This window comes from Megalops cyprinoides, chromosome 20, assembly GCF_013368585.1.
Source record: "Megalops cyprinoides isolate fMegCyp1 chromosome 20, fMegCyp1.pri, whole genome shotgun sequence".
NCBI classification, from domain to species: domain Eukaryota; kingdom Metazoa; phylum Chordata; class Actinopteri; order Elopiformes; family Megalopidae; genus Megalops; species Megalops cyprinoides.
In genome coordinates, this window is record NC_050602.1 from 3,784,618 (window position 1) to 3,804,499 (window position 19,882).

General features: G+C 43.0%; 1 protein-coding gene across 1 annotated transcript in view; it reads left to right on the plus strand.

The window, feature by feature from the left end:
* Nucleotides 1–19,882, plus strand: part of LOC118795885 (cyclic AMP-dependent transcription factor ATF-6 alpha-like) — a 53,329-nt gene that overhangs the window by 13,899 nt on the left and 19,548 nt on the right. Inside the window, exons 8-13 of the mRNA XM_036554657.1 lie at nt 4,219–4,404; nt 4,656–4,747; nt 7,229–7,369; nt 10,971–11,084; nt 11,653–11,752; nt 18,590–18,657. Coding sequence (XP_036410550.1) covers nt 4,219–4,404; nt 4,656–4,747; nt 7,229–7,369; nt 10,971–11,084; nt 11,653–11,752; nt 18,590–18,657 — 701 coding nt within the window. The remainder of the gene's footprint in view (nt 1–4,218; nt 4,405–4,655; nt 4,748–7,228; nt 7,370–10,970; nt 11,085–11,652; nt 11,753–18,589; nt 18,658–19,882) is intronic.

The window sequence follows — 19,882 nt, forward strand, 5'->3', positions numbered from 1 at the left end:
GCATATATTTGGATCTCTTCCCATATGAAAACCAAGAAAAGCATAGCATCTCAGGACTGTTAAACATGTTTAAATGTAACTGCGGAAAGATCATTCTTTTTATTGCATACGATCTGATTTGAGCTGCTGGGGACAGTTTTTCCTCTCTCCTTCCGTCGGGCGGCCTGACGGCTCCCTGCCGTGAGCTTTCCAATGGAAGCAGTTTGAGGTCAGATGAGGATTTCATAGGGTTAGTTATTGTGTACGGTTTAGGCCTTCCGGCCAGTTGGGTGGATCTTTTTTTTCTTTTTTAATTTGGATTCCTGAGATTCCTTTGCGTCGTTCTGCTGTGGTGAATTCCAGTCTCCATGTTTAGCTTGTCCCTGGCGCTTTGTGTGTCTGTGTGTATGTGTCTGTGTGTGTGTGTGTGTGTGCGTGTGTGTGACAGAGAGCAACGGAGAGCATGTGATAGTATTTGATGGTGATAATAAAGGAAATGTGGAAACTAAAGGAGGACAGAGCATGCTTTTCATAACTTGACAACTAGGCTGTCAGGGCTCAGGGAGGGACTCAGGCACAGACAGAGATGGAGGATGCACAATGGATTTATTAAAGTCCAAATCGAAATCCAGAAAACAAGGTCAAAGCAGGCGAAGTCAAAAGCCAGGAAAACACAGCGAATGATACCAAAAAACAGATCTGGAAATCGTGGTCGGGGAAACGGGCAAGGTCAACAAAACTGGCAGGCAGAACAGGAAGAAGGGCTTGTAGCATAACAGAAAACTTGAGACAAACTGGCAACAAGACAGAGACAAGCAGGGTAGATGTAGGGCTGGGGTGACGACAGATGGAGATGGGATGCAGGTGGGCAGGTAGGCAGGTGGAGGTGATCAAGTAATCAGGTGGGCGGGGACAGGGTGGAGAGCAGGGCAGGGCTGGAACACAGGGAAACAGTAAACAAAAGCACATGGACAAGGAAAACAAAAACAAACCGGCTACGATGCTGCAGTACTGACATAGGCTATTTCCTCATTTAGGAAAGATTTTAAACAATGAGTTATCCAATATAGTTATTCAGATAAACTATTTATAATTGAGTCTCTGTTGCCTTAAAAACACATTTAACTTGTACCTACAGGTCACAAAAATCATTTGCAAGTAACTACAAATGTAGATCTCTTGCCAGGGTTATATACAGTATGTGTGTGAGTGTGTGATAATAATATTAATATGACTGCAACTACTACTATTACTACTAATAACAATAATAATAACAATGATGATAATTCAGACAGGCCCATGGATACAATCACATTTCCAACAGCAATATTACACTTCATTCATGCTGTGTTAATGCATTTTAGTTCACTGTACTCATATGCTATGCTTCTTCTCCAGAGTATTTGTCATTGCTTTTAGGAAAATTCAGGATGATAACCAACAAGGTGTGTTATTCTAGGCTCTTCTGGTTACCTCTGTGGGACAAATACTTTTGCTCTTTTGTTTGTCTGTCTGTTTAATTTTCCCTACAAATTCATGGCTAATTGGTTTGTAACTACATTAGTAAGTGTTTCTAATTAGCCTGACTAATCTCTAAGATTTTCTTGTGTGATTTTCTCTAAAATTTTCTCTTGTTCATGTGGCTCTATTAAATGTACTCATGTATCTTTCTTGCTCTGAATGAGAGTGTTTGCCAAGTAAGTAAATGCAAAGGCTAAATGAGAAACTAAGGTTTGCATTTACCTGAAAAGTCACAGTGGTGTCGTAACTCCCCTGTCCGCTCCTCAGTTTCTTTTAGCATGATTTATCATTTGAAGTGAACAGTCTTGCAGTACAGTACAGTGGCATAGGATTCACAGTGTACAGCACTGGATTTCATAATACTAACAGCAGCATAGGAATGAGGAGGGAGACAGGAGTTTTGACTTTTCTTTAAGCGCTTTGCTGGACACATGTTGGAGTCATTACTGGCTCATGTCCTTCGCTAGTTCAAGCGTGAAATTCTGCATCAGTTTTTCCACCTCTGTGGTGAAACCTGCCGCGGGGGTTCCATCAGACTGGGCGACACCGCAGGCGGCTGGGAGAACCTCAGCTGAGGACAACGAGAGTGGCACCAAGATGCCAGGGATGGGCTGTGGGTGTGACCCCGCCCCCATCCTGCCAGCCTGTCCTCGAACCCCTCACGTTGCCCACTCGAGCTCCAGTGTCCATGGGGACCTGAGTTTGTGTGTCTCCTCTTTAGTTTCCCACCCCCTTCCTCCTCACAGATGAGGCGTAGGATTGGCGCCACCGTTGCAGCCTTCCCCTCGCATGGCCTGTTTGATTGGGCGGGGACGGGGGCGGGGGCGGGGGCAGTGGTGCGTGTTGGGGTTGGACATGTCATGGGGTGGTGGTGGGGGCGTTGCCAGGGGGTGGTGGCAGGGCCGTGTCTGGGGGGAGTGGCTATTGGGTGGGAAGGGTTAGTTTAACAAGCAATCAAGTTTCTTGTCTGGAAGAAATATATCACAGTTCACCTTTCACCTTTCTATTTTTGTTTCATATGTGTTCTTCCTCTGGACGTTTAAAGCGCTGTGGAACAGTTCATTAAAGGTTAGAAAATGAACCACAGGGAAAGTGTTTATTTGGAAATTCTGTACCTAGGGGACACCAAGTGGATGGCCTTTCCAAAGTGGATTTATAAACTTTTATTTTTTTCTGAAAAGTGCAGAGAACCCAAGGGTGATTGCAATCTATTGATCCTGTAGAGATTTTGCAGTTTGTATGAACAGCTGTGTAGTGGCATATGGGACATGCCCGTAAGGGATGGGGTGCAGTGGAACCCAAAGCCCTGTTAAAGCCAGTGGTGTTGTTAGCTCCCAGGGCTTTAGCCCTGAATCTTTTGATGGCAAACATGAACGTCAGTAATATTGTGCATTGCATTACTGCGAGCATCTGGGCTATAAACTAAGTGTAGCTAAAATGTTACCAGTCCCCTTCTTTATCAAGAGTGTGCAGGGGAGTAGCATCAAAGAGGGATCTGTTTGGTAGCAGAAGTCCCTGGGACATAAAAAGGAAAACTGATTTTAATTTTAATCCAGGCAGTGATGGTTAGATGTCCCTAATTACGCTATACCAGATTTTAGACTGCTGTGAGCAGAAGGAGGGTTACTTTAGCATCCCCATCTCCATGTTTGCTCTGATTTTCATGTGAATTAATGCCAAATTCTAATAAATAACCAAATATGATCCAGGATTTTCACCTTAGTAGAATATTGGCAGTATGAATTTAAAAAATTTCCCCATTTGCCTCACTACAGGTAAAGGTGTTTCTCAGCTCTGCTGTTTCTCGTGTGGTTCAGATACTCTGTCTCGCTTGTCAGCCTAAGTGGTTTATTATGGCATTTTAAACTGTGGGAAAGGAATGCAGTGTATTGGCTGATGCAATCTTTCTAGCTAAAATAAAAGTATCAGACATTTTTTGACATATCCATTTATGGTGACTAAATTACCATAAAACATAACAGCATATTTTTAAATACTTTGTGATTACTACCAGAATCACAGGCTTGCATTTATCTGTGAATATTCTCAAACCCTAGTGAATCCTCTGGTTAAGGCAGTGAGAGACAGTCTAGGTTAATTTATGAGGCGCTCTGATGCAGTGAGTCAGCTTTGGAGACTTTGGTGTAGCTGTTTAAATTGAAATGAACCTATTGTAATTGTATATGGCCCACTAAGGACCTGTAAACATGGTTAGAGAAACTAAAAGTTCAACCTGCAAAGGGGCCCTGGGATTTTGCAGCGTGCCACTGCAGCTGTGATGGAAGGAAGAAGGATGAAGAACCTTTTTACATACACCATGGCTACTCAACCCCTGACTCTAGAGGATGGCAGTATCTGCAGGCCTAGTTACAGATGTGACTTACATAGGTTACAATTTTTACATGTTATCCACTTATACAGCCGGAAATTTACTGAGGCAGTTCTGGTTACGTACAACAGCAATGCCCCAGTGGGGAATCAGACCAGCAATATTTGGGTCTTTAGCCCTGAATCTCACAGCTACACCACACTGCTATCCAGTTCTGCTGTGCACCTAACTGATTAAGCTAATCATTGTGTTGACCATTACTGCTGATTGGCATTCCCTGTGTTGTATATTAGAAAGTATAAGTGTGTTACAGTAATAGAGGGCTGGAAACCAGGAAGTCCTGTTACCCAAACTAGGGCCATGCTGATGTAGGTCCTCACCTTTTCCAGTGTGCCGCTGGCAGAAGGCAGCAGCGCATGATCAAGAACCGCGAGTCGGCCTCGCTGTCTCGCCGGAGGAAGAAGGAGTACATGCTGACCCTGGAGGCCCGTCTGAAGATGGCACTGTTCGAGAATCAGAAGCTGAAGAGCGAGAACGGCTCGCTGAGGATACAGCTGAGCAGCCTGGTGGCTGAGGTGAGGGCCGACGCGGATGCTGTGCCCTGCGGCCAAACCGCGCACAGGCTAATTTGCACATTGAGAAAAAAACAGGCAGAGCTCAGACTGGAGTCTGCTTTTCAAATACGCATGTGGCAGACGTTTGTTAGGAGGAGAAGTAAAAGCAAAAAGCTCAAAGGTCAAGAAAACTCAGTCGTTGATGAGAAAACAAAAGCAAAAATAATAACTAAATATATAAATAAATAACTATTTCCTTTTTTGTTTTCTAGAACAACGACCTCAAAGTGACAACCCCCAAAAGACGTGCTGTGTGTCTCCTGGTGGTCCTGGTATTCATAATGCTGAATGTCGGTCCAATGGGGTAAGGGAGGCCATCCTGTTTTTTCTTAATAGGCAGAAGTGTGAGTTGTAACCTGTGAGTCTCCAAGCAGTGGTATGATGGTGTTGGGAACATTGGATTTGATGCTTTGAGCATCTGCCCCTGTGGCTTATTAGCAAGGAGGTCCGAGGTTTGGCTGTCAAAGCATCCGCCCTCAGTGGCTTGTTGAGTCTTTCCAGCCTCAAGTCAGCCTGTGGACATTCTGTACCAAATTCACTGAGTCAGTGACCGCAAAAGTGGGCATAATTATGTCTGGAAGTGAAACATTTTGGTGGTCCCTAAATGCAGGAATAATTAGGGGTCTGTTTCATTCAGACTTGCCCTATACTTTCACTTCATTTAAGCTGGCAATGACAGGCTCCTGTAAAGCATTTCAGACAGATTTTAGGATTGTCTGCCTTATTTCATTGCATTATTTATTTGCTTAGTGGACACCGATATCTACAGCAGCTTGCATGTCTTTGATTTGTACCGCTAGATATTTAATTAAGCACAAATTACTTAATTTATCCTGATTTTAGTGCTATATAAATAAGCTTTATTGTTAGGCTATTATTGGGTATATTGTTGTTTTTTAAATGACAAAGATGACACAGTTAAATTAAATACTTGTTTATTGTAAAATGCAGAACACAATGAGCAATGAGGTGCAATAAGAATGCAAGGTAGACTACACGCCTTTTCTCCTTTATGAAAAAAAAAGGATTAAGCCTAGCCTATAGCCTAGGCTAGATACAGTATAAATTGTCCCCCTTGTGCTCGTGCGCACAAGTTTCTTGTGGGTACGAGAAACTATTTATTTATTTATTTTTTTGCTCAACCAAAATAGTTTCTTGTGCGTAGCGGTTGTGGCGGTTGCTTGCCATCCCCTGCGGTTGGCTTGTCAATAGCGCGGTATTGCAATATTGCGGTTATCGCGACAGCCCTACTATGGACCACTACACCACACCACAGTCGAATTCATGGTTAGGCTGTCTTGGCCCCTGTAAATAGATTGCTTCTCCCACATGCTGTCCAAATTAACTTTTTTTTTTCTTCCCCGAAAAAAAATGGTATGGCTCCGAGCTTCGCGGACTTTGCCGCCGCTCCTGGAAAGTTGGCTGAGAGCTGGGGGGCTGCTCGGACTTTCCATGCTCTCAGGCTTTGAAGAGGCAGGAATGCGCGACCTCAGCTACAGCCCCAGAGAAATGCATGGAGTTTATTTATAGACCGAGTGCATTTTACCAAGCTGCAGCCAGTCCGCCCCTTTAAATGCGGGCAAAATTTTGCAAAATACACCCTTCCAGTTTGCCTGGATGTTTAATGCCTGCATTTGTAATAGTGCTCTTAAGGTCTTAATATTTGTTTAATAAAGGGTTGGACGGTTTATCTTTTCTTTCAAGTACTTTTAAGCAAAGCATGAAAGGCTTTTGCAGAATGCAGAATTAAATACAGGCTTGAAGGTCAGGGCAGTAAGGCTGTGAGGCTTTACTTTAGTGCCATATCCGTACAAAAAATGCAAAATAAAAAGAGTAACTAGCAGGAACTATTCTGCACAAGCTACTACCCACGTATTACAGTAATAAACCTCTTTCTGTGTATGCCTTTAAGGTCCCTTATCAAAACTGAGGTCTGCAGTTGTTTACGTCCGCCTGATCTGGTGTTAATATTGTGGATGTTGACAGTGTTGTACCACAGCAAACAATGGAATGATGTCATTGTGTACTTTGGGCCCAGGTGAAAGAGGGCCGCATTCTGAGTCACCGGTTTGACTGCCAGCTATGGTGGGTCTCCCGAATCGAGAACAGTTTGAGGTTCTTGGCGTCTCTCGCCTGTTTACGTTACTTGGAGTTGACTGTGTCTTGTTGTTTTGTCCTGGTCTGTCATTTCTGAATCATTTGTTTGGTAATGACGCTCTCTGTTATTTCGTCTGACCATATTAAAGGTGAATTGTGGCCTGAACTAGTTCACTCATATTATCCTAACTCTTTTGGATGTAAGTGTATTATGGAAAGCTTGGTTATCTCTTTACCTTTCTCTTTTTATTTAAAGGGGAGGCGACAAAGTCCCATGAACTTTCTGCTGCTAACTCAGCAATTAGCAGGGTACACGTGATGTTGTCTGGCGATATTTACATTACATTACATCATTGTTATTTAGCAGACTCATATCCGAAGTGTCTTATATAGGTTACACATTTTTATCCATTTATACAGCTGGATATATACTGAGGCAGTTGTGTGTTAAGTACCATACCCAAGGGTACAACAGCAGTGTCCCAGCAGGGAATTGAACCAGCAACCTTTCGGTCATGAACCCTGCTTTTTACCAATATGCCATACTGCTGCCACGAGTTTGAAACTGACCATGACTAAAGATGTTTTATTGGCCAACCAAGCCCTTTTCCTGAGTTTTATTTCTCTCTCACACTGGATCATCTTCAGAGGTTTCTAAACTGGGGGATGTAACCTTCCCTCCCTTCAGGGTCTTTGAAGGAGACTCCAGCTCAAAACTGTCCATGAGGACTGCACCGGCTGGCAGACATCTGCTGGGATTCTCCACGGGCAGTGAAAACAGCAGAGGTCTGGAAACACCTGAAACAGTCATCCCTCCGATGGCTCAGAGGTAATTATGTGGCAGAAGTGCAGGCCCAAGGCTGTCTCACTCACTGAAAGCTCAGCACTCATCAGCATGCTCTAGGTTTCTTTTTAAATTTTTTTTAAACGGAGCAGTCCAGCTTGCTCAACCAACCATATTTGTTGCTCTTTTAACGACTAATTAATAATAGCAATGATAGTCATAATGATGATAATGGATTACTTTAATATAGTGCCTTTCAAGGTTTTCAAAGCCATTTTGCACCAGGACACTCACCATGGGTCAACTGAGATGGGTGGATTTATGTATCTGTATTAAACTGGATTATTAGATGGCCAGATTAAAAGAGCCTGGTTAGGAAGTTAGCCAGGACATTGGGGCACCCTCTTGTCTTTGCGATAAGTGCCATGGGACGTGTATGTCTGTGTGGTGGAAGTCACGCTTTATTCCTCTTGAGCTTGTAAATGGTCTGTTTTCTGTATCAGTTTCTTAGCTGCTTGTTTGTATTTTTCCAGTCACAAAACATGCAGATGTCTGTTTCATTTGAAACTTTTAGTTTTGTAGATTTCATTACAAACAGCAATAGACCACAGTACAGTAGGGTTCACAGTGTGAGTGTCGACTGAACTGGGGGTGAGGTTATGCAACGGATTTGGTGTTTTCCTGTGAGTTACGACCACTGCGCATTCGTGGTCCAGCACATTCCACCTCAACAGGGCTCCCTCCAGACTAGGAAGAATTACCTCAGAAATCCGATCAGATGCTCTTCGTCTATGGGAATTTAAATGAAGGCAATTTCATGTCTGGAAGTCACCCTGACAAGGGAATTGCAGACAGGCTCTCTTGCCTTGAGGCGTATGGTCAGCATCAGGCTGGAAAAGTGCTTTACACCACAGATGGGATTATATAATATACCAAAAAAAGAGCACTGAAAATCTACCTCAAAGCTAGGCAGCGCTAGGTCCCAGATCTTGGGGGGGCATCAGTCTCCCACACACCTGATTTCACTCAGCCCAGCCAAACAGCCACCTGACGGAGCAGGAACAGCCAAGCTGCAAGCCGTCAAGGAAAAACGGGTATCCTCGCGCGACTTTGTTGGGCGCGCAGAAACAAGCGCTCCCGGTTTGCCTCAGAGTGCACCTCAGAGCGCATAGCCACAGTGGACTTTTTTTTTTAACTAAGCATGTGTTTCCAGTGGTCTTTTGGTTGGGGTACGTACGTTTTTTTATGTACGTTTTATGTGGTGATATTCGATTAGCAGCCTGCGTATATTCTCCAGATTTAGACTCGGCTCATGCCCCCATAAATCCAGACTGTTGAGTGGAGCTGTGCATGTGGATCCTGATATACAGTAAACCCTGTGAGCATTACTGTAAGTGCTTTCTTCCTCACAGGGTCTATAATAGCGGCACTTCCTCCCTGTAATAACTACTGTGCGTTGTGTTGGAGGTTAAGCATTTCCCTTAATTGGAGGAAAGCAGCCCTTCGCCTGAGTTAAACCCGCTATCTGAACCGGCTGAATCCCGGCTCTCGTAGCCTGCCGTCAGTGTGAGCGGCGAGCATATGGGAGATCACTGCTACCACGTGTCAAATTGCCTCCAGATTGAAAGTGGTCTGTCCAAGTGGATGTAGACTGACTCCGCTTCTCCGTCCAAGCATCTGGCCCCTCCTCCCCCCTCTCGTCCAGCTGCCAGTGGGGGGCCGTCATTGGCAACAGAGCCCGCCAGAGCAGATGTCCGCCGCGGGCTGTCCAGACCCGTGGTGTGGAAAATAAGCTGCGTGCGCAGTCAGGACGTCGCACGACAGAGCCAGCGGCCTCAGAGAGGGGCTCCCTCCTCCCAAAGTAGGGCCTTGCTCCTCCTGATAACCCTGCGGTTATGCCATTCGTTTCGGGTGCGTAGCTAATTTTGACTTCAATGATATTCTGGAGTTTTCTGTAAGGACCCTGTTAGTATGTAAATAAGAACCGCTAGGGCAGAGGTGCCCAAATTCTTTCCTGTGAAGGGCCAAAAATTAATCTGGATGGAGGGCCGCAGGCTAAAAATAAATGTTGATGATGTGAAATTACATTACATTGAAATGTATTATATTTTATAGAAAATTAACATTCTAAATCTAAAATAAAATTTCAAAGTAATAAACACTACTCTTTAATCTGCCTAACAGTAATTTTATTAATTTGCAGAGATGATTGTCAAAAACATAAAACATCCATATGCTTCCTTTTGGGAGCATAAACATATTTAAAAGGAAAGACACCTTTCTGATAGAAAGTGCTTGCAACTCAAGGTGCTTTAGAAAATTAAGTTGAAAACAGCTGTATTGTCTACCTTTGTAATCAAGAGTGGAAATTTGACTTCAGCTTGAAAAATCGACAAAAATATAAAATTTAACATCATATTAACAACACTGAATAACAAATCAATATTGAATATTAAGTTTACATTGAGCAACGTTTGTTACACATCATCACAAAATGCCCCCGTATGGTAGCTAATGAGCCACAATATCAAAACGTATTAACGAAAATTAGCTTCTCATTCACAGGGTCACTCGGAACGATTTGGTCATTTTGTTTTAAAGTAACGTTGGCTAACTAACAATACCAGCAACAGATTTTTGGTCGGAAATACAACAGAATCCGCTAACTCAAGCTGCCAGGTTTGGCATAATTATTTTGCCTTATTGGTAGTGATTTCACACTGACATGTGTAACTGAAATGGCAATAGTTTGGTTTCCTTACTGAGATAGCATCAACTTAACAAAATAAAACATGCATTTTAGCCATCAATTTCAACACTCGTTCCTGCGCAGAAATAGCCACGGTTTGTTTCCACGGTTACCAGTTTATTGAAAGTAAACACTTGGCAGAGTGGTGTTTTAGTGCTTTTTCCAAAGTGAACCTTGTTGGGAATCGGTTTTGATAGCGTGTAACATGATTTCAGCTTTTTATGTGACGTCACTTGAAATCAGACTGGCAACCCTGTCTAAAAGGCTAACTGTAGTCTATCACAACAACGTGCTTCTTTTGTGCATTTTATTTCCTGTTCAACCAGCACTCGCTACGCCCCTGCCCCTTTCCGCTCATTGGTGGAACATCAGTTTTAAGGGGCTCGTCATCTTACCCGGAAGAATGTGGAGGTGGGAGTGTATAGCTCATGGTGGGCCAAAACAAAGGGAGCGCAGGCAAAATGTGGCCCGCAGGCCCAGAATTGGGCGGCCCTGCTCTAGGGGATGTGTTAAATTGGACAGTACACAGGGGGGCACACTCTTGGCTTCAATATGTCCAACCAGATGCTTTCTCTGGGTTTTACATTCCTAAAGAAGGACCATAGGTGCCCTTTGAAGCCATCATTGTTTTTAATAGGGTGAGTGGTGTCATTCACAATGACACAGTCAGACCAGGAGGCTGCTGTTTGTCTCGGCTTTCTCGGCTCTGTGGTATTTTCTTGAACCAAAACTATGACTCCTCTGTCCCTGGCTAAGACATGTTACTCAAGAGGAGAGCAGAGAGCAAGGGTGGGGGTTGCACAACTAAAGGTGCCTGTAAACCCAGCCAATCTTCCCAGCCAAGCTCCACTCCACTCTGTGTTGCGTCACCAAGCACAGTGCTCTACTCTTCCCCAGGTGGGAGGAGCCCACCGCCGAGGAGAAGGCACTGATGGTGGTCAAGAAGGAATCCCTCCTGTATCCCCCACCTCTGCCCTGCCAGCCGCCCGTGAACAGGACCAAGGCCATCAAGTAAGTACTGATGGTCCTCGCTGTCTCCACCCTAAGCCTTTTGCTTGTCACCTTTCTGCTGTCTGAGACTCGAAACAGCCCCCGGTATCATCATACATTGTGCATCTGCAATGTAAAAGTAAATCCCCTTCACCTTCACTATGGAGGAAGCATTTACAGTCATGATCTTAACAATCACAGAGTCCTTCAGTCATTATAGTGTGATCATTATAATTTAATCATTTGTTTAAATAGTGTGCAGATCAATGATTTTTGAAAGTAAGATGTAATGTGATGTTTACTTATTTATTCCTCCATTGTTGCGCAGTCACAAACACAACCCTTCTATGTTAAGTGTATCATTTTAATGGGTTGATGTTTGGCAGTCATTTAAAGTCCCTCAAAACATCAAAGAGTGACAACAGCCTTCATCTACCCCTTCATCATCAGCCATTATGCCAGATGCAGACAGGTGATATCAACAGAGAGCTCTTTCCACCTAGAGGTGATGCAGATGTCAGATTTTGCGGTGTTTTTTAGGGTTTTTTTTTGCTGATGTTTGGTGTTGGGGGGGGTTTCTCCTCCACAGACTTGCCAGTGAACTGCGGGGCTGGGTCCACCGCCATGAAGCAGAGAGGAGAAAGACGCAACGGACGTCTGGGAGCCGGCACAAAACCAAAACTATTCCGGTGTGTTGGCTGGCTCATACATTCACTGGGCGCATAGTTCTTACAGCAGCTTGTTCTGGGTGAGATTTGGACATCGCCACTGACAACAGCTAACATTCTGCTAGGATAATGGCTGTGATGACAGACTGCTCATTTCTGTTAGGGGCATCCTAGAGATTTTCCATGTATGTTTACTTATATATATTTACATATTGTTGAAGTATTTAGAAAATGGACCATGTCATATTGTCTTTTTATAATATTAAAGTATGTTGAAAGGGACCAAAAGAGGGCGAATCAATATCAGTACCTTACCTTACTTCTGTAATGTATAATTGGAGCTCAGAATTAATATGAATTTTTTCAGGCAGATGTCAAGGGTCATAGAATTTGCACATTTAGCTGTAGGAAAGTGTGTAGATGGAGTTACCAATCAGCAAGGCTGAATTACAAATGTGTTTCAAAACCTAAATTCCCCTGCATTATTTTCACATAGAGCCACCCCTAGATAGCCTTTAGGAAAGCACTTAAAGCCCTCAACTTTAAACAGTTGATTTTGTTACAATGCTTTGGAAAGCAGGTTTACGTTGGGGCTACGAGTGCACTCGGGGATAGCTCTCATAGTGAGGTTGAATGGAATCCAGTCATTAAGGGAACATAAACAGGCCTGTCACAGGAAAGGGTGTCAACGTTTCAAGAACTCCATCTGCCTTGCGTTCCCCCCGTCAGGGTTTGTGCGTAAGCCATCACTGTGTCCACGGCCACAGTGAAGTGATTGACTCCATTTGGGCCGAGTGGTGCCCCAGGGAGCACTTTGAGAATAACGTTCGAACCAGTGTCTTTGCAGCTTTCCGCTTGTCTCCAACACTTTTCAGCTGAAGCGGCTAGCTGCCATGCTTGTTCAAGTTTATTTTTTCCTTCTGTGCAAGTTAGAAATCTGCAGCACTTTTTCCGTTAAGTCTTACAAAGTACGGTGGAGTACGGTGATGTAACAGGAATTTCACAGGTCTTTTCTATGGTGTGTGTGCTTCACAGAAAGGAATTTTTTACAGAATGGGTAAGTCAAGCAGCTCAAGTTAGTGAAGCTGATTTATGAGGTGTACTTACATGCTTTACAGACCTACAGGTGATTTTCATTGGGTTTTAAAAAAAGAAGAGGCAATCCATTACAGTCAGTGGTGTTCTTCACACCACACCAAACATTACCACCATGGCTGCTCACCTTAATTTCAAATGGAATAGTAATGGCATAAACACAAATTGTTATAAATTTGGATATCATAACTGAATTTTTCACAAGGTGATTTGGTAGCTATGTCATTTTTTTGATTTATATTTTGGCATTTTGCCACTTTTTATCCAACATTATTAGTCACCAATCATGCATTTAAGTTCATCGCCACTGCAACAACAGTGGCTATTGTAGGGGTACGGGGCGATGTGCATGTAATCCTTCAATACAGCCTCACACCTACAGCTGCAAATTCCCACACTACAAGCCCCACAGTGCTCTATGAGGAAAATGCTGTTGATGGACAGGCACATCCTGCACATTCTGAGTAACACACGCAGGCTGCAGAGTGCCAAAAAGTGAACACAGGGACCCTGGCAAATGCACCCACCCACTCCTGATAGAATAAACCCAGTTTGTTAGGCTAATGGGACTCCTGGTCACTATTAGCAAGCGACATGTTTCAAACCTGGACTGGAGTGTTCAGCATACGCTTGGAGCAAGCACTTTTACTGCCTGAGCCACTCGGGAGCACATGTTAGTTTTTTGTAGCAGTTTGTGACATATTACTGAAAACATGAAGACTGTGACACATTAACGAGCGATATATGGCAGCAAATGCAGCCGCTCAGCTGTGTAGCCTTCTCATGCTGAACAGCTGTGGTCGCACATGATCAGCTCTTGGATGGGGGACCACCTTGTAGAGCTGGTTGCTGCTAGAAGGGCTAGTAGGGGGTACTTCTCTCTGGGCATGTAAATTCCAGTGCACCAGAGCAGTGGTGGGGACACTGTGCTGTAGAAGGTGTGGTCCACCATGAGTACGTATTAAATCAAGGTGCTCCCAGGCCATGGCCATGCAAGATCCTATGCCACTCGTCAGAATATTAGGTGTATTAATTTCAAGTCCCAACCTTGACCCCCAAACTGGCTCTTGTTGCATACGTTGAACAAGTAGTCCCTCTATCATTTATTGCCTGTTCAGTCACTTGCCTCATCTACTTACCTTGGTACCCCAGGCTATTTCTGCATAAAAGAAATGAGTTCTCAGTTGTCCTTTAAATGGTTAAATAAAAAACAAAATAAATAATGTGAATATAGTCCACCAGGAATTTCCATCCTGGATTAAGGAGAGTCAGCAACACTAGCACTATTTGTTTGAGAGACAAGAGACCAAATTCCCTCAGGGCTAACATGAGAGGAAGCTAATGAGAACTTGTCCTGAGAACTCTTTGAGGTTTGGCGCTCCACTGACTTTGATCTGCGGTGGAGTTCCTGCCCTTGAGCGGGCTTATGCATGGCAAGCCTCCTACAGAAGTGGTATTATAGAAGCGATTGGGAGTGTCTTGGTCTAACAAATAAGGACTTCCTAAGCTTGAAGAGGCTTCTGGGATTGCAGGGTCCACATTAAGGACAGTAAGAAGAACAGCAAATATGCTTTTCTTAGAGATTTGCACAGATCGTTTTACAACAGTGAAATTCTCCCACTCTTGGCCCTCCAGGCCAGGGCTTTGTATGGACAGAGGTAAACCTCATGCATACCATATGTTCTGACCCAAATGATTTACATGCACGTCATTCCCAATATGTCTGCTGGCTACGCTGTGGTAGCAAAGGAGAAGTCTGCTCATGTCAAGTTGAGTTCTCCCTTTCATTGACTTAAACTCCAGTTTCAACATTATGCAGTCAGGTCAGAAATTTTGAAAAAAATGAATATGATTGTCAAATTTGCAGTCACAGGAGGCAATGACATATCAAATATCTCCACATTGGTCAACTAAAGACATACATGAACAGAACTATAATGTCATCACTATAACATTTTTGAAAGAACAGTTCATAAATGATTTAGCATTTTAAAAATATCTTTCCATTGATGTTTCATCAGGGACTCTAAAATTACATTGATAATAAATCTGTTTGTGGAATGTTCATAATGATGTTAACAAATATGCTGGTATTTAGACCTGTAGGTTTAACAGTGAGCATTTGACTTGATTCATGTCCCCCCTGCTTCCTTGCATGTGCACCACCATAATCTGTCCCTCTTGGAAGCTATCTTAAATGAATTGAAAGCAAAAATATTTCTTATGTAATGAAAAAAGCAGACTTGTAAGCTCCAGTTCTGTTTGGTCCCCTGTCCTCCAGTACTGATGTGAATGGGTGTCCCAAACATATTAAGCAGGCTTACAAATGAAATTTGTGTAACATATTCAAGTAAAAACCGCCAAACTGATTAAGATGTGTAATAATTGAAAAAAAGTTACAGAATATATGCTATATACAGAAAGCCATAACTGTTTTAATGTACTCCTAAGTTCCATATATGCAGCTCTACTTCTTCTACTGGGGTTGTGCAGAATCAGACAGATGTGAACGGTGCAGCGAGGGATACATTTTGGCCCAGGAGATTTTTATGAAAAGGGAGTACAGTATAGTCAAGACATAGTCCTATATCTATAATATGAGGGATGTATTTATGAATGTAGATGGAAAAAGTAAATCAATCACAGTTACTTTCCTCTGTATACAAATATTGCAGAATATAATATACTGAATAATACAGTGCATGTAAATTTACAATGTATTCCTCAAAGTATGCATGAAAATACATATAAATGGGTGACTAATTTACATTTTTGTTATCTATGCAATATTTCTTTATTCATATTAAAATACATATTCATTTTTTAGCATGTGTAATTTAAATTTGACCATGTAGTATTTTTCCATAGGAGACCTGAGATTTGCTCAGGCTTTGTGGTGTAGATCTTGAAAAATGTTCCACTGGCTGTTCACAGCCCCGCTGGGCTCAGACTAGCAGGCAGCTTTTGATGGTAATACGAAGAACATAAAGGGAAAAACTCAGCCAGGGTTGAAACTCCTGTTCACTAAATCAGAAATTCCAAAACGTAGCGGTTCCCGCAGGGCGGTGACAGGGAGCAAACCGCTGTCACCAGGAGACTGATCCTGCTGTAAAGCGAATGGATAGTCCTTGGATTCCCCAGAAAGGGGCTACGTGGTGGCTTTATGGGAAAGGAAGAGAAACTCAGGGGCAGGATTTGGTTGGACGTTCTAACCACCATAGCTTTTTATTTGCTGCGTACCTGTGAAGTTAATTTGTTTAATTTTTAATGTTAAGGGGCACCAAGGGAGAAGCCCTTGGTGGTCGTTAACAGTTTGGAACTGGCAAACTATTGCTGGAGTGGGAGCACACAGATGCTCAGTGTATGATACATGAAAGATTTCATCTACATCCTCATTTGGCTCTCAGTCCTCAATGTCTGCTCTGTGCGTAATGATGACGTTCCTTGATGAGGTGTTTATGAGCGATTGAACATTTTCCCACAATACCAAACAAGAATATCACCATCAAACTGTGAACTGATTTTATTTATGCTGTATATATTTCCTTACCAGATGGCTTGATCGTAGCTTACATTGCGCATAGTTTCCATTTATACAGCTGGATAATTGTTGAAATCATTTAGGTACTTTGGTCAAGGGAATTAGCGGCCTTGTTGTGAGCCAAGATTCAAACCCGTGACCTTCAGGCCACAAGACCAGTTCCGTAACCACCTGGTGTGTTCAGCGGGGGATGGGTTTTGGCAGCCCTGGGAGCTGCCCTACATTAACTCTCTTTTGTCTATTTTGTTGATATTGAGAGTGATCAGAGTGGCTTCCTCTGTCCAGGCTTCAGTCTCGCTGATCTCCACCTCATCCCCCTCTGAAGGCTTGCGTTGCTATGACAGAGACATGATACGGTTGAACGTCTGCCTCAGACCAAAGGCCGATCTGTCATCCCGAGCCAGACGAGAGAGACACTGCGAGACTCGTACTCCCACAATGACTCCACAATCTGTGTTTACTTTTTGGGGGGGGGGGGGGTGTAGATTCTGAACCTGACTGGTGGCCCCAGTGGTACATATTCACACAGCCACGTCACTGGATCTTCAGTCACAGAAAACCAAGATCTTAAACCCTCAGTGAAACACAACACGCATTTTGAGGGCTAGTGGAATGCCAGTTCTGGAGCTGCGCAAAAGGGACAGAAATCTCATGTCTGGAAATTAGCCTGATCATGTTTATTCAGCTGTTCTCCATTCATAGGCTGACAATGAGTGCTGGCTGCCCTGTAATCAGTGGCTTATGAGCTTCCCTGTTTTTTTCCAAAGAAATTTTTTTTTTTTTTGTAATTTCAGCTTCTTTTTTGCTTTGAAGAATATAAGGTGGTTCATCCGTTCATTTCCCATTTTTGCAGGAAAAAAACACTCACTAGAACACAATCAAATAACTAAAAAAGCCGCTTTTGCAACAAACTTTTTCTTGCATTGGCAGCATTGGCTTGTTCTAGTTGGCTGCATTATTTAAGCAGAATGTTACTACAGAACAGGGTTGTGACCTGGATTTGCTGTAATTTCTTTTTATATGAAATGTCCCTTGATGTTGACCGCTTTGTTTGGAATGTTTGGTAAACTTGTGGCACATGTTGAATGGGATCGTACCTTTTGTTATACATCTCCAGAGGAAGATAGAGGCACCTCATTAATCTGTTGAAAACACGCAAGCAGTGTGGCCTCCCTTGCCTAGGTGCAGTGCCGTGACATATTTTGAAATAAAAAAAGAAATCCGATCCTCCAGAAGTGGGGAAAAAACAACAGTAAAACTTAATTCTAACATACATTTCATTTGAAAGACTCACTATGACAGCTAGAAACAATGTACAAGATTTTGAAAATTCAACATCCTCTTATTAAAATACTCTCACAAGTGAGCCTTGTCTCACCAATGCATTATTCGCAGGTACATAAACATTTGCTTCATTTCCCTTTTGCAACTTATCTGCCTTTTATTTATTTTTTGTTATTTTTCCTTTGTTATTTTGCTGTCAGACCACTCCGTTTTTAAGTTAAAATTAAAACCCTAGGGAAATAAATTGTCAGCCCCCTTTACGTGCAGTTTTGAACCCCACCATAACACAACCACAGACCATACTGCAGCTACTGTGATCAGACACCCTGAAACCATTGTGTCTGTATATACGTGTCAATGTCACATTTTCATTGTCTTTCCTGTATGTATGAGTGGTGTCTGCTCATTCCCACTTATTTCTGTGCATGATGTAACCCAGTCTCACACCTGTCTTAAAACATGGGGGTGGGAGGGCTAGGGCTGTTGGTTGATTCTGAGGGCAGTGGGAGGGTTAGTGGGTGGGGGTTTGGGGAGATGAGGATCAATACTAAAGACACTGAGGTGTGGGAGGATGGCATGGAGAAATGGAGAGAGGGAGGGCTATGAGAGGGGGGAGGCTGAATGAGGGACACAAATAAAGAAATTGTTTATTTTTGTTTTGGAAAAAATATTTGTACTATTACGTTGTTTATTATGGCATGACAATAAAGATGTCCTCCAAAAATGGGGGTGGTAGTGTTGGGAGGGGGTGCGGAAGAAGAAATCAATTCTTAAAATGTGACTGGCCATCGTGCTCCCGCAGGGACATTGTGGAGTGACGCCCATGACAATAAGATGGAAATTCGCAAGTAGTGTGAGAGTGGCTCGTTTTTACTGGTAGGGGAGTTGCCCTCGGTGTCGGCTGACCCCACTCTACTCTTTCTTCCTCTCTCCAACAGAGGGCGCGGGAGAAGAAGGCCGAAGTCGTCAAGGTCCTTACAGTCCAGTACACCGACATGTCTGAAAAGTAAGATCTTATTTACATGCTTTGTTTCATTCTAGCTGTGCATGCAGCTGCGAAAGAGAATTTTATTTGTCTGGCCATGGTACAGTAGCCTAGACCCACAGTTAACAGGTTGTAGCTGTGGTAACCACCATATTGATATCCTGTAACATTTCAACAGAAAACAAAGTCCAGACACTGGAATTACATTCATGAAATATTTTATTTCCACAGGCTGTCCATGGTGGATGTCTGTATCCATGGAAACTCTTATTATTACCACTAGTATTCCCACTAAAAACAGTTAAACGTAGTTATATTATGTGCTTCATTAATAGTAATGAGTAATAATGCCACAGTACCACATTACCATTGCAAATGAAACCACAGTATAACCACTATATACTTTCCACAGGATATGCAAAGCATACTTTTTGTGATACAAAAATCTTAAGTTTCTTATATTTAATCTGTAATATATGAGCCATATGCAAGTCTGAGTGAAGATTTAGTGAGGTTAGAGTTATGTTCAGTGCTTAGTCCCACATTGCTTCTGATGTGGATCACAGTTCCTCCCGCTGAATCATTTTTATGGCCATACATTTGCCCCTGGCCTTGGTTTTGTCTCCTCAGCAATATTACCTGCCAAGTCCTCCTTGCTGCGATTCTTGCAGTGTGACCACAATGGTACCCTTTGAAACTGGTTTACAAAATGGCAACCCAGCACTTCTCTAATTCCATTGAAGTCAGTAGCCTTCCGAGTGCTGGCTCAGATAGCTTATGATTTAAGCACAGTGTGCTCTCAAGATACAAAGAAATGCCACAATTTTCTCTCTTCCTTTAAACACAGTGGCTACTGTACATACTTGGTCATCTTGCATTGCGAGTCATGATAAAACATCCGCATGTTTATGAAAGAGGGAGGTGGGGATAAGGTTCTAGATGAGGGAGATGGTTAGCATTGGGAAGTCCCCAAATGAACTCAATGCTCTGCTGTGAGGCCATCACATTCAGTGAGATTTATTATCTACCAAGTCGTCCGTCATGCAAAGAAAGTGTGACAACCAGGAAATCCGAACCAGGATTTGGAGCAAACGCAGAAAAAAAACATTACAAATTCTGGCAAATCCAAACAGAACATGCTATACAATAAATTGCCATTATGGTTTTTTAAAATGCAGCGGTGTCCTCGATGTCCGCTGTGTTAACTTGAAATGGTATCTCATTAATAACAGAAGCTGAAGAGTCT